General features: G+C 42.1%; 1 protein-coding gene across 7 annotated transcripts in view; it reads left to right on the top strand.

The window, feature by feature from the left end:
* The window catches only part of Fars2 (phenylalanyl-tRNA synthetase 2, mitochondrial), a 509,857-nt gene that overhangs the window by 455,628 nt on the left and 38,586 nt on the right, over nucleotides 1–15,643 (top strand). Inside the window, exon 7 of one of the 7 annotated variants that reach the window (XM_074082965.1) lies at nucleotides 13,029–13,266. The exons of the other annotated variants lie outside the window; for them this stretch is intronic. Within the exon in view, the coding sequence (XP_073939066.1) occupies nucleotides 13,029–13,143 (115 nt within the window). The 3' untranslated portion in view covers nucleotides 13,144–13,266. Of the gene's footprint in view, nucleotides 1–13,028; nucleotides 13,267–15,643 lie in introns of those variants that run through there. 7 annotated transcript variants of the gene reach the window in all.

Here is a 15,643-nt window from a genome sequence, read left to right as displayed (position 1 = left end):
GCTTTCTGTGCAGTTAGAGCTAAATCATGGGACGTATTTAATTAAAAGACAAATGGCAAAATAAGGTTGCGGTGGATGCTGTCTAATTGTGGTCTGTTAGATTTTAATTACTTGTTATAAATTGTGAGAACTGATCTGCAGTACAGCTCTGTACACCCCTGTTCTTAATCACAAAGTCACGTTCTCAGCTGCTGACAGGACGAGCCTCACTGTCAGCACAGAGCGACTTGATCTTATACGACAGTGACTCAGCAACTTGCCGAATCCAATTAGCAGCTTTGTGGCTGCTTATTCAGAAGGTCTGCAGCAGTCCTTGGGATGCCTCGCGCAGCCAGGCCTCCCAGGCTGTGGTCTGCTTGTTTGTTATTAGCAATGACCGTGACCAGGGAGGAGAGAACAGACCTGGGGTTCCATGTTGAGTTAGGAAGGTGCTCTCTCCCAGGTACCATCTTTTGCTCTGTTTTTACCAAAGATTGGCATGGGGGCACATAGAGACTCTAGAACTGAAGCCAGAGATCTTCGTGATTGATCATCTAGTCCTGGTGAAGGAATGAGGCCCAGAGCTGTTAGGCACTTGCTCAAGATAACATAGGTGGCTAGGAGAAGGTCCATATCACAGAAACCCAAACCTCCTTCCTTATACCACATGTTCCTCATCCAGGGCAAGTGTGGCAGCCTGGAAGATGGGCAGACCCTGCCCACCCAGCCAGGGAAGATGGGCAACTCGCCCAGCCACTCCCATTGTGTTTCCTCATGTGACCGTGAGCATAATGCCACATAACAGAGCTTGAGAAATGTATGAGACAGCTATGTGAAAGTGCCCAGAACAAAGCAGCCCTCTCTTTTAGGCACTTAAAAGTCCCTTGATTCAGGACATTGAGGCAGAGGAAGGAGGAAAGTAAGGGAAAGAGAGAAAACATATATGTTATATGAAAATGTTATGGATTAAAGTGACTTTTACAAACATTAGAAAAAAGTGGTGATCAGAGAGGCCATTACTTTGGACATCAATTTATTTGGTAGATGACAAAGAGAAAGGGGACCCTCTCGGACATTGGTGCTGGGGGGCCCAGAATTTCTATTTAAACTACTATTCCAACTGTAGAATTATGCTCAGTGTCTGCCAACAGGTATAGATCCCTTCATAGCAGCTTTCTCCTTGGACAGTGCCTATGTTTTGCAAGTTGCTGTTTTTATCTTTAGAATAGATGTGTAGTTTTACCTAAAGACTACAGTAAGTGGCATCTTTTACTGAATTGTAGAAATAATGCACTATGGGACAGAGCTGGCAGCAGTCCAGTCTTTCTTTGGCCACCCAGTACCTACCCATGTGACCTCCCTTTCCTGACTATATCCTGGCTATTGCAAAGGGAGAGGAAGATCCATTTTCTCTTTCTGCCCTTTTGATTTTTCTTGTGGCCAGACTGCAGAGAGTGATTTACAAAAGCAAACTCAACCAAGGGTATATTTTCTACTTCCAACCTGGCCAACACAGTCTCTCAGGGAGATTCTTCAGCCACTTCCCAGAAGTGCTACTGAAGAGCAACAGTCAGGTAGAAACAGACGTGTGGTGCCAACAGAGGGCTACGCAGGTGTCCTGCACAGAGAGGGTTCACAGACAGGGGTGCAGGAGGTGTGCAGTGTTGGCAAATGGCACCCAAACCTCAGTTAACATCAATACACTTTTTTATGTTTTTTTCTTTTTAAGTAAATCCAGGAAAGCAGAAGTTCTTATTAAAGTAAATATATGCATTGTTCATTAAATAAATTAACATAGCTTATAATGTTAATGGTTATAGTAACTGCACTCCCTTTTAAGTATTTGTTTTGTGTCAAGTACTGTGTTAGAATCTTATACACATACAATCATGCACTACACAATGATGTCTCTGTCAAGATGGGCCAATATATGAAAGTGATCCCATAAGACTGTCACCTAGCAACGTCATAGCCATCTTAGTTTGTGTAGCTACACTTTGATGTTCACATAACATCAAGGATGTGTGATGCATTTCTCAGAATCTATCCCATCATTAAGCAATGCGTCACTTTATAAAGTATGTTTCCTGATCCCATTTAAAAGTGTCAAAACTGAAGCTTAGAAAGCTTTAATAACTTGTGCTGAGAGCTGGTCCATGTGACCCCAGAGCTGGGTTCTCAGCCCTGCAGCTTTGTTGCTTACAGGTTGTTGCAGTGACCAACATCCTGGGAAGCTAGGGACTGACAGTAATAGCCAGGACAACAGATCATCTTCCTGAGCTATTTATAACAACATAGGGCAGTTTTAGGAGTTTCATCTAAGAAGGAGTCTACCCCCAGAAAACTGGGACATCTAAAACCATAGTGTTAGAACAGTCCTGATGAAGAGTAAAGCAGGCTTTCATTGGGTTGTGATCTAAATCATCACATTGTAGCTGTCAACTTCTTGCTTCTACTCCTTTTTTGTTCCTTCTTCCTGAAATATACTTTTCATATGCCTTTCACTAAAGGTATGCAAATCATAAACTTCATCATTTTGTCCAAAAATATTTTTATTTTGCCATTATTCCAGAATGACAGCTTAGCTGGATATAATATATAGTGACATTTTGTTGGTGTTATGCCATTACTGCCTGACCTTTTGGAAGCTATTGGAAAGTCTGTTTCCCTGTTAATCCTGTAAATCCTGGTTTTCCTCTCTAGTTATTTTCAATGTGATCTCTTTCTCTGGGGTGTTCTGTAGTTTCATTACAATGTGTGTAATGCAGTGTTATTGGTTTTTTTTATCCCATTAAGGGCTTATTATGCTTCCTGAGTCTGCAAATTTCATTAATTCTAGAAAATTCTCAGATATTGTCTCTTCAGATAGTGCCAAGAGAGAGAGAGAGAGAGAGAGAGAGGGTCTTGCTACCTTGCTATGTAGCCCAAGTGGCCTCATACTCACAATTCTCCTGCCTCTGCCTCTGAAGTGCTGGGATTACAGGTGTGGATCTGACTTCTCTCTCCTATTTTTCATTCCTTTTCTTCTCCCTACTACATTCCAAACAGTTCCTCCTGTCTGTCTCCCAATTTATTAATTCTCCATTCAGCTGTGTCTAATCTGTTAATTAACCAGTCCATTCATTTTAAAATTACAATTATAGTTTTGTTTCTCTATTTTTGTGTAGGTCTTTTTCAGATCTGCTGAGTTTTTTAAATGTTCTTTCATTTGGTAACGTTATATCTTTAAACATTTGAAGCATTTTTGAATGTTTGACTTAATTATTTTAAACATTTTTAGATTACTCTAATATCTGAAAAACTTCTATCTTTTATGTCTAATCACAGTGGCATATGATGGATTATTTCCTCATGTATTTTATAATTCTGGGCTGTGAGGTTATGTTCATTAGGTCATTTCCTGAGCTGATCACTTTCCCGTGTTAGCTATCCTAAGGTTAGAACCTCCCCAGGACCAATTTTCTGTTCATTTCTCAGGTTTCTCTTCCTACCAGGACAGTGTGTCCCAATACCCCTGGAACCCACAACTGAGGCATCTGATCACTTTACTTTTGAAGTTCATCCACAGGCAGTCTTACTGAATTTCACCAAAACATATATAATGAACAAAATTCAACTTGAGAAAATTGATTGTGTTTCTCTCTAGCACACCAGAAATCTAAGCCTAAAATCCTTACATTTCTTGAAGTAAGAAAATACCAAAAAGTGAACACTTCTTTCTCTGAAACTGAAAATGGACAACTGCAACTCAGTAATGTTGCAAAATGTCTTGTTGACTCTGTCCCAAGTTGCTGGTAGTGCTTTATTCACATGCTTCAATTTTCCTAACTGAGGGAGAAGTTAAGAACAAATAGCATAACTCGAGACCTGGAGATGTCTATAGAGTCAACCAAATATCAAAGATAACCACACCACTAGAAAAACTTGCCCCAGTCCCCTTGACCCCAAGCAAAATTGCTTTTTGTGGAATCACATTTTAAAGCTATCCCTCAGGTATCATCAAGGGAACAGACCTGTGAAACAACTACTGGTGTTTTGAGATAAGAACATAGTGGGAACACTGGCCACTAACATCCATGACATAACCACTCAGGATGAGGAGCACAGCTTTGGGGTTGGTAGGACAATTGTACTGCAATCATACCTAAAACTTGAGTAACCTCAAGCAAGTCACTTACAACCATCAGTGAGCTACTATTTTTCTTACCTGCAAAATAGGGGCATAATTCCTGTTATGACAGAACTGTACTAAAAATTAAATGGAATAATGTGTGTAAATTCAGCTCACTGCCTCAGTAACACAGGAAGTGATCCATAAATCATAGCAACCATTAATCATAACGTTCCTGTATGAGGCACAACCCAAGAACTCTTTTTAGAAGATGATGCTGGGATACATTTTGCCTCCTGAGGGCCATGGATTCCTCTCCTCACAGGCAGTCTGAACCATGGAACTCATTACTCTTTCCTCTCCTTCTGTTGCAAGTTCTAAGCCACGCTGATACCTTCACTGATTCAGCTCACTGCCTGCTGATCCACATTCTGTGTTTTCCAGGTCTGACTTCCTGCCTTCATCAACCTCATGTTTCCCCACATTCTGGCTTCTTATCTCATTCATATTTTCTATGAATTATAAGAATAAAATATGTGAAAGACCTAGTACTTAATACATAATAAATCGTTTATTTAAAATACTTTTCTTCTTTGATGTTTTCTTTTTACTCCCTATACTTTCTCAGCTGAGTAATATTTCATATTGAATTCATTATTTTTATGATAAAGTTATAGTCATATTTCTAGAAGCATCTTAAAATTTACTTATCAAGTAACCGTAACTGTATTAGTCCCATTAATACTCAGTTGATGGTAACTATAGTGGATATTAATAAACTGAACAGAACAGACCTGGGACAAGACCATGAGCAGAGTTTAGTGACAAGGAAGCAAGTAAAGTCCCAGCCAGGCCATATTTTATCTGTGGCCTTCACTAAGTCACTTTGTCCCCCTGGGCTGCTCCCTGCTCTGCAGAAGACAGCAACAGACTGTCTGCTTCTCAGCATTTTTGTGTGGATCATAGTCAGCAAGATCATGAATGTGAGTGTTCAGGAAGCTGAATCACTTTATCACTGTTACAATCCTTATTGTATTACTGGTGTTATTAATAAAATATCTGCAATTTTGTAAATCCCATGTAAGTGTTGGAAGGCTTAGAACTTTCTGAAAATCTGTCCATATTTGGAATTTCAAAGTGATTTTCATACATAAGTTGTATATGGTTCTAAGGGAAATTTCCATTGGTGTGGTTTCGTTTTCTTGGTTCTTCAGGTGACCAGGCAGTCTGTACTCCCTAGATAGCATAACGTATTCATTGGGAATATGCCATAACTATGGTAATGTCTATAGTATAGTGAGCATAAGAATTCTAGAAAATTTCTGAATTCAAAGTGAACACTATACCCTCACATGATCTGTGCTAAGTTTCAATTAAATGTGTCCAGTTCTAAAATGCTATTTCAAATTAGTTTTTTACCCCAAGAGTTTTTGCAGGACCAATAATGATCCACATTAGGAAATATGTCTTATTACATGTGGTCATGTTTTCTCTTAACACACATGGGCTGTTATTCAATAGATTGCTTTTCCAAAACAATTAATGTTGTTTGACCATTTACAAAAAAGAAGTCTTCTTGTTATAATAGTAAATAGTCATTTATAATCATAAAGTGCTTTAAAAACTTGTTAGCCCTCAGAAACTCTGCAAGGCAGCTGTACCACCCACTGTAAAACAGGGAAACTGAGGCTTGGAGCCATCAAGGGACTTGCACTAAGTCACTTGTCTCGTAAAGAAGAGCTGTAGGGTAAGAACGCAGGAGTCTCCCTCACCCAACTGCTTACTGCTGCATCTTGTTGCCTTGTGCCATATAAGAGCAGGGATTTCTCTTTCTTTATAAGAATGCCCTGCATCCCCCAGAATTTCAGGGATTCTGACCAGCTGCTGGGGTAGGGGCTGCCAAAGTGGGAGTCAGAGGTTGAGTGGGCACTTCAGCTGCTCTGCTGCATGCACTGTGTAATTTACGGGACACAACTTGAGTGTGACATGTGACAGAGAGATTGGATTTCCATTGCTTAAAAAAAAAAAAACCTAAACCAAGGGCCTCTCAATCAGTGGAATTCAACCAAGACCATATAGCTCAGAGGAGGAGGAGAACTTAGGATTTGAACTTGCTTCCCAGGGCCTTTGTACATGCCATGCCATCTGTCAGGGCTACTGCCCACCACTCTTTTATCTTCTGTCACCTTGGTTCCTACTCTCTTGCAGGTCCAAGCTCACTGATACTTCCATGGGGAACATTCTCTGACCTTTAAACTAATGGCCTTTCTATATAGCCTCAGAGCACCATGTACCTCTTCTTCATAACCTTTCACACATTTGAAACTTATGTTTCTTTGTAATTCTTTAATTAGTACTATCTCCTGTGCTAGACTGTGAGCTCCACAGGGCTAGGATATACATCCATTTTGTTTTGATGCACTTTGTAGATGTAGAGTGAGTGTTCACTATTTATGCGCTGCATGAATAAATAAACTAATTGGATGGATGGATGGATGTCTGACTCTGGAGACAGTGATGTTTAGCTTGACATATGCTGTCTCCAATGTCCTTTCCCACTCTAACCACTTCTGGTCCTGACATTCCCTAGCCAGGGCCATTATGCTGTTCTGCTGCTGGTAGTGAGAGAAAGACTGGAGTGAATCTATGACCAACAAAGAGAAATTCAGGGCACATGTCTAGTCAGGAGTTCTCTCTTTCAGCCCACACTGCGGAAACCCAGACTGGGCTGCCCCAGAAGCCCTCCAACATAAGAGTTTGTAGAGAGAATTCAAGCATAGACCAAAAGCTCTCTAGGGTCCCCATCTTATATCCTATGAGTTCATAAAACATGTTGTCTGTGTGATGATACTTAATGAAGTATCACTGCACTGCTATATTCCAGCCTAGAATGGCATGCATAAAGGAAACTCAACCCCACCAGGCAAAGTCCTATTTTGTCCCCTTCCCTTAATCTCTCATTCACTATTTTTTAAGAGGTGGCCATCAGATTAGACACAAGAGTCCCTCCTCAAAGGTATTTGCAAAATAAGAATGTCACAGGAAATACATATATTATAATTTATATATGTATATATGTTTATATATATATATAAATTTCTCTTTGATAGTGTATAGTTCTTTCAAAATTAACTGACACAGTATTAAACTAATTAGACTATTCAACATATCACATTTGTGGTTATTCTCTCTCGAGTAATGGAGATCAGGATGGATCTATAGCAACACTAGGTGGTGACAGGGCAGCCTCTTCAAGCAGTGAAGCTGCCCAGAACAAGGGCCTCCCATTCTCTCTGAGGATTCCTGAGGAAGCTGAACCTGGACCCGGTTGCTTAATGATGGATTTTGGCCAAGGCTTCTTAGTCAGAAATATCAGACCCCCTTAGGGACCCAACTCGCCCTGCAGCCTCCACCCCATCATTTTGTACTCTACCATCCCTATACCCCAACCAGCCACTATGAACTACTATCTTCTCCTTGAACTTATACATGCATACTGAAAATTATGTCTGTACAATTTGAAGAAATGGCCTTTCCCCATTCCCACTTATCCATGTGTCAAACTCATTTGTTATCCTTCCAACCCCAGCTCACTAGGCACCAGTGTGAAACTGTCTCAATGTTTCCTGGGTAGGTTAACCACCCTGTGCACATGCCATAATCAAACCCAGCTTCACCGTGTGAGCAACCTGCCCTGTCCTGGTAAAGCGTTCATCTGCTGTATGGGTTCTCACTGGGCCATTTATACCTGCAATATACCCTGAATATCTCTGTTGCAATGGAATGGGGGTGGGATACAGTGGCAGCCTCTGCCACCAGTTCCACTTGTAGACTTTTCCCAACTAGAATGAGCATCTTGACTTTCACCCATCACAATCCTACTTGTACTTTAAGATCTAGATTTAATCTCATCTCTTCTGCCATTTATTTAACATTTAGCATTGGTTTCATCGTCTTAACTGTCTTTTCATGATGAGTGTCTTAACAGCCAAATAGATTATGATAGAGTGGTGCATCTCAACAATGGGGTTGCCTTCTGAGAAATGTATCTCAGGTAGTTTTGTCATTGTACAAATATGGCACAGTGTACTTCTACGAGTGCAGATGGCTATGATGTCACTTTTGATATAATCTCCTGGGAGCACTGTCACATATGTGACCTGTCACTGACCAAAACATCATTATGTGGCGTGTTATAGTATAGGCTAGTCCTTTCTGTTACTTTTGGATGCCCTCCCCCTACATTGCCAGTGTGTCATTTACAGACTGGCCACTCTGAATATTCATGTATACCTGGTTTATCTCTCACAGTGCCTACCTCAGCACAGAATAAATAGTTGCTGATCAATTGACTAAGTTGGAACTGTAACACTTCATCTGACACAAATGTTCATTTTGTAATCTGACTCATTCTCAGTGTTAACAGGGTTGGAAAGTTGCCTTGTAATAGCACACAATTAGTTAGTTCTGTTGACTTTAGCACCATAGAGCTAAGCCAGAGAGAAAAATAAAATCCTCTCCTAAATTTTACAAACAGCCAAAAAGCACAGAGCTTTGGAAATCAGTGCACAGGGAGCCATTACTTCAATTTTGTTAGAAATGTAAGAGAATGGTTTGAAAGACAATGGAACAGTTGAAAAGAAATTTGTGAAATATGGTCAAACCCTGCCTTAGCATTACAAGAGGAGATCTGCAAAAAAATAATTTGTATAAAATGCAGGGCATCTTAAGTGCTGAATTAATAGAACCATGGAGATGCTCCACCCAGGGAGGACAGAAAGCCTTACACCATCATCCTGCCATGTGTACAGCCATGGTCTGCTGTTTCTTTGGTGTTGGTTTTCGATACAATGCAAGTTCCCAGCTTTCATTTGTAATAATAGTCTACCAGGTTATTGGGGCCAACACTTCTCCTTGAATTTCTTTTTTTTATTGTGGTAAAATATGTGTGACAAAGTTTACCATTTCAGCCATTTTTGAGAGCACAAATCAGTGGCACTAAGCACAGTCACCTCCATCCATCTTCAGACCTTCTCACCTCCCCTTCAACACCACATCCCATTCTTCACCCACCCTTTGGCCCATGGCAGTCCCTGTTCTACTTTCCATCTCTCTGAGTTTGACTTTTCTGGATATCTCATGCAAGTGGAGTCAGGCAGCATCTGTCCATTGTGTCTAGTTTGTTTCATTGAGCGCAAAGACCTCTGGGTTCATCCATGTTGTTGCATGTGTCATATCAGTGATAATTTTCACACATAAGGAAGTTCAAACTCAGATCATTTGGCTGTGGTCATTCACTTCTTTCTCTGTGGGTCAAAATAGAGGCTGTATAATTTTTAGGTACATAAATAATAATAGCAATTGCTAACTATAAGCCTAAATTGTGCTAAACTACTTTCCTATATTTTTTTATTCAGTCCTTTCAAAAACCCTGAGTCTATTATCTATATCATAGAATGAGAACCTGGATCAGGGATTACAGGCCCAAGATCTATAGCTAGAAAGTAGTAGTGCAAGGCTAGACTACACCCCACACCTCTGTAAGAGAGGCCATAAGACTTTCCCAAATTGGTTATTTTCATACACACAGGCATATGAAGACACTCTACTTGGCCATCCTGCTGGAGGTCAGGATAGGAACTCCTGCCACTGCCAGGCTTGGCAGGAGATATACACTCAGAATACCAGAAGATAGAGAGAGTGATGGGAATAAAAAAAGGGGTGCTTTGAAACTTCCCTGAGGACTTGGCAAGTGTTTGATGTTAAAAAGTACTTCTTGCCTGCAAAACGTGTGTCTCTAAGGAACTCTTAAGTTGCCGACTGAGGCCGACTAGGAGCTAGCCAGGTGGGGGTGGCCCAGCTAGTTTCCTCTCCCAGCACTTGGTCCTGCCTTCTTCAAGGCCTGGACTGGAGTTGTCTCTCCCGGGGCAGAAACTGTCAGAGGAACCATCTGGTCTGGTTTCTTACAACTGACTCCAAGGAACAGAATCCCTCTGGGAGGACTCGCAGACGCGACAGCAGCCGTGAGAAGCAGCTCTGAGGCTCCCTGACTGCTGGCTGTGGACCAGGGGGAGGCAGGGGCAGGATGAGCAGGCAGAGTATCTGAGAATGAGACTGTGAACCTCTTAGTTGTGGCCAAGTATATGCACGGGGGCAGGGATGAGGGACCAAAGACATCCAGAGTGTCTGCTTTGCACAGCTAGAAATCCCCGGCTGCGAGATGTTTCCCTTAGTGGGCCCACCAAACCGCATCTGCCCTGTGAAGCCAGCTTACCTCCCCCCTGTTACCATGTTCATGGGGAGTACACCTTTGCCTCGGCTGGCTGAGGGCTGGCTAATACCCTGTACCTGGATATTTCCTTCAGCAGAGATGCTAGAGCCAGAAGATGTCCCAGAGCCCACTCAGTCCAGTCCTCTAACAAGGCCAGGCAAAGGGACTTGCCCAGACTCGCCTAGTCACATCCGGGGCTTGGACTCCTGCCTCCCACACCTGCATTCTTTCCTTATACAAAGCCACCATCCTGTCTTTCGTAGAAGCCCTAGAAAATATTTTCTCCCACTAACAGTATATCAGAGTTCCTTTTTCTCCATAATCTTGCCAGCATTTATTTTTTTTGCGGGGGTGGGGGAGTTGATAGCTGCCATTATAACTGGGGTGAGATGGTATCTCACTGTAGTTTTGATTCGCATTTCTTGGATGGCTAGTGATGTTGAGCATTTTTTCATGTATTCGTTGGCCATATGAGTTTTGGTGTTAACTTTTCAGAGTTCCTTACATATTCTGAATATTCTGGAAATAATTTAGTGTTAACCAAAACCAAAATAAAATAATTATTTTTTTAAAAAGAAGGGAAAGCTGGGTGTGGTGGCTCACCTCACTGTAATCTAGGCTACTTGGGAGGCAGAGATAGGGTTCAAAGCCAGCCTAGGCAAAAAGTTAATGAGACCCTAGCTTAATCGATAGCTGGGCATCAAGGCACATGCTTACCATCCCAAACTGGGCAGGATCATGGGCCAGGGCGCCAGGGCAAAACCACAAGACCCTATTTGGAAAATAGCTAAAGCTAAAGGGCTGGGGACTTGGCTCAAATGGTAGAGCACCTCCCTAGGAAGCACAACACCCTGGGTTCAAATCTCAGTATTGTCCCCCCCAAAAGAAATGTGGGACCAGGCATGATGGGACACACCTATAATTATAGCACTAAGGAGGCTGAGGCATGAGGGTCTCAAATCTGAAACCAACCTGGGCTACATGGCAAGTTTCACAATAGCCTGGACTATGTAGTGAGTCCTTATGTCAAAAATTAACTAGTGCATTAAAAAGAAAACTCCAGAGCATTACATTAGGAAAAGTGATAAAGAATCATCAGACCCTAAGTCTTACCAGAATTTCATCTTCTCCCCTTCCCTTTTGGCTTTTTAAAAATAAAAATAGGAGAGGAAAAACTTATTGACTTTGTTTTCAAATCCTTTGTTGAAATCCTGCCCAGTTCTGAGCAATACTTCATCACCCTCCTTAGCCTCCCTTTTCACGTGATGCTTGCAGCCAGTTCTCTATAGGAAGGAAGTTCTTGCTGTCTTTAAACCCAGGTCATTTCACAAGACTGTAAAAGATGGGTAAAAAAAAAAAAAACAAAACCCGCCATGGTTACATTCTTCTCTCTTGTCTGCCGCACAGTAATGGAGGCAGACAATCCCCTTGATCTGCAGTTCTGCTTTGGGCAGTTTCTATTGTCCAAGGTCAGCCACAGTCCAGACATGAACAATTCATAAACGGTCAATTGCACCTTGTTCTGAGTAGTGATCCAAGGTCTCATGCCACTCCACTGTCCCACCAGGATGTGGATCATCCTTTATCCTGCGTATCTGCAGTGTACACTACCTGCCTGTTAGCTGACATAAAGATCAACTGTGCAGTGCCACAGTGACTGTGTTCAGCTAGACCTGACTTACTTAATGATGGCCCCAAAGCTCAAGAGTTTTGACACTGGAAAGTTTTTGAATATTCTTTGGCAGTACTCGGCTTTAACTTGGCCTCATGCTTGAGCCACACCCCAACCCCCCTCCTTTTTTTTTTTCTTGCTTTAGTTATTTTTCAGATAGAGTCTTGCATTTTTAGTTATTTTTTAGATAGACCCTGATCTTCCTTCCTGTACATGGATCCTGCATAGCTGAGACTATAGGCTTTTACTATTGCACCTATCTTATCTGTTGAAAGGAGAGTTTCACTAACTCTGCCTGGACTGGCCTTGAACTGGAATCCTCCTGATCTCCACCTCCTGAGTAGCTGGGATTGCAGTCATGAGCCACTACACTTAGCCACAAGTTTTTAATTATATAGTTGTTAATTTTTCTATTTTGTTATTGTTGTTAATCTTCTATTGTGCCTAATTTGTAAGTCAAAATTCATCATAGGTATGTATGCATAGGAAAAAATATAATGTCTAGTCAGGTACATAATCAGCTCACATCTGTCATCCTAGCTACTTGGGAGGCTGAGATCCTGAGGATTGCAGTTCAAGGCCAGCCCAGGCAAATAGCTCCCTAGATCCCATCTCCAAAATAACCCAAGAAAAATGGACTGGAGGTGTGCCTCAAGCAGTACAGTACCTGCTTTGCAAGCATGAAGCCCTCAGTTCAAACCCTAGTCCCAAGTCCACTGGGACTCTTGGACTGTGTCACCCACAGACAAAGGAAGATGGCTGTATTGAGTGTCTAACTCTCCATATCTCTCTCATTGGGTCCTCACAAACCCTGGAAAGCAAGTGTTGGTGGTCTTGCCATACAGGTGAGGTCACTGAGGCACCAGGGTTACATAATTGCCCCCAGATCTTGCAGATAGCCAAGTATGGAGTAGGAACTGGAATCAAGTCTGTCATAACTATAAAGTCAGGTTCTTCTCTGTCCTACCATACCCCATTCACCTCTGTAATTTCAGGAGTGACATGGAACTAGTTCCCCTCCATCCCCTTGTCTTCGTGCCCTTGCCTGAGTCCAGCCCTGCCCATGAAAGTGATGCAAGAAGTGACCTCCCACCATGCACAGTGTGCTGATGTGGACTCCAGACCAAGCTTCTGCATGACACAAGCCGGAGGCAGGTGAAGAGCGAGCTGGGGAAGCCCAGTTTTGTAACTCTGTAAGAGGCACACCCCGCGATGGCATCTTCTCTCCTGTTGAGCCATCCCTGCATGGATAGGTGGTATCTGCAGTGCCTACTGACCATGCATGGTCTATTCTTGGAGGTGTCGAGCACGCCATCCAAGAACACAAAGAAGCTGCTCTGTCGCAGATGGAAAAGCAGACTAATGTGGATACAGTAGGAGCTGGGCTTGGGCTAGATCTCAAAGAAGGAATTTATTTCAAGTTCAGAGCCTACGTGGTTGCCAGGGTAAAACAAGTGGTTGGGTAAAAGAAGTATTCCCTCCGTCACTAGCACTCTGACCCATTGTTCCTTCTTTCCAGTGAGGCTCCATAGCCCCGAGTCCTTTTAGAAAGTCCCCCATTGGCACACTCTGAACTGAGGAGTGCTGATACCCTTCACAATACTTTTGGTAATTGTTAGTTTTATCATGTAGGAAGAAAAACAAGAAAGAACTGGAAAGGGATCCTTTTTTTCTTTTTTTTTTTTTGTTTTGTTTTAAGATATTTATTGCTGAGTTCTTATTAAAAAATGACACATAAATGTGTAGATTTGTGGGCTACCATGTAACGCTGTGATACATGTATGTTTTGTGTGGTCTTCAGATTACCCCAGTTATCATTTCTTTGTGGTGAGAGCATTTAAAGTCTTCTCCTCTAGCTACTGTGAAATATTTAATCCAGTATTGTTAACCACTGTCACACTACTACCTAGTGAGACACCAGAACTTATCCCTCCTATCTGACTGTAAATTTGTATCTGTTGACCATTCTTTGCCTTTCATCCCCTCCCCAACCTAGTAGACACCCCTCTACTCTTACTTCTTTAGATTCCAAATATGGGAGAGAACATATGACTTCTGTCTTTCTGTGCCTGCTTTATTTCACTTACTATGATGTCCTCCACATTCAGTTCATCCGTGTTGCTAGAATTCATCTTCCTTGAACTAAATATTATTCCATTGAGTATGTATATACACCACATTTTCCATCCATTCGCCCACTGAGGGGTGCTTTGGTTGATTCCATATCCTGGCAGTTGTGAATAGTGTTGCAGGGAACATGGAGTGCAGGTGTCTTTCAACATGCTGATCTCTTTCCCTTTAGATTCATAGTAGTGGGATGGCTGGATGACTTTTAAACATTTATACTTTTGACAGCCCTTTACTGATCCAGACTTGACAATTCTCAGCACCTACACATTCTTGTCTTTGGTCTAAAGTTAGGGGTTTAGGAGGAGGAGGCATCAAAACACAGGATCCTTCCCTGCTGGCTTGTCCCACTGTCCTGCCAGCTGTCCCATTATTCCACACAGGGCTGCTCATCAGTCCTGGCTCAGTTTCTTCTTTAGAAAGAGTTGCATGGACCTTGGCAATCACATTGCAGCAGGGATCAGGATCCATGAGAAAATAAGTTCCAGAAAAGACTGAGTCATGTGTCTGGGTTCATGCACCAGGCTTGACCTATCAGAGGAGGGAAAACTAGGCTAGGCAGGACAGTGAAAGGGGGCACAACTCGTTCAGAAGCAGCCAAGAGTGGCAAATATGGCTACCTCTGTCCTATGTTCCCCTCATTGGAGGTTAAGCCCTCAGCAGGCAGGATGGTCAGAATACCTTTTGTGGAATCTGTAGTACCCAGCAGTGTATTAGACAAACAGCACCATCTCAATGCCCACAGGAAGTATGAGAAGAAAAACTGCTGAAAGCATATTTCAGATGTTCTCAAGGTAATACGTGGAGTGTGACTGGCCGACTTCACTGCCAAGCAGGACAAACCCCCTCATGTTTTCGATCCTCACTGGCCCTGGCTATGAGATAGTCAAGGGCAGATCCTAGATTCTCTCCATTTGCTCACCTGTGTCCTGGACTGTACAGTTCAACGCCATTTAGCACACGTGTGAAATCACATGACCAGTGCCTTACTCTGGTTCCAGAACAATTTCATCAACCCAAAGAAGACCTCATTACCCAGTAAGCAGTTTCTCCTGTTCTTCCGGTCCCTGGCAACCTCCAATTTGTTCTCTGTCTCTGTGGGTTTCCCTTTTCTAGATATTTCGCATAAATGGAATCCTACATGTTTTTGAAGTTCATCTGCATGATCTCTTGTTTCCACACATGTATCAGTACTTCATTCCGTTTTATGGCCCAACAATGCTCCATCATAGGTATATAACACATTTTGTTTATGCGCATTCATCTCTTGATGGGCATTTCCACATTTTGGTGATTGTGTATAGAGCTGCTTGTAAATTCTTGTATAAGTTTTTGTTTGAGCACCTACTGTCAATTCTTTAGGGTATAAAACTAGGTATTAGGGGTCAAACCGAAGTACCATGTTTAATATTTTGAGGAGCAAATATAAAAGCTCCTCAAATATAATAGAATAGGAGCTTGTGCTATTTTATATTGCACCAAA

This window comes from Castor canadensis, chromosome 8 (assembly GCF_047511655.1).
Source record: "Castor canadensis chromosome 8, mCasCan1.hap1v2, whole genome shotgun sequence".
NCBI classification, from domain to species: Eukaryota; Metazoa; Chordata; class Mammalia; order Rodentia; family Castoridae; genus Castor; species Castor canadensis.
Note: the sequence above shows the minus strand (reverse complement) of the source record. Positions and strands in the feature narration are given on the sequence as shown.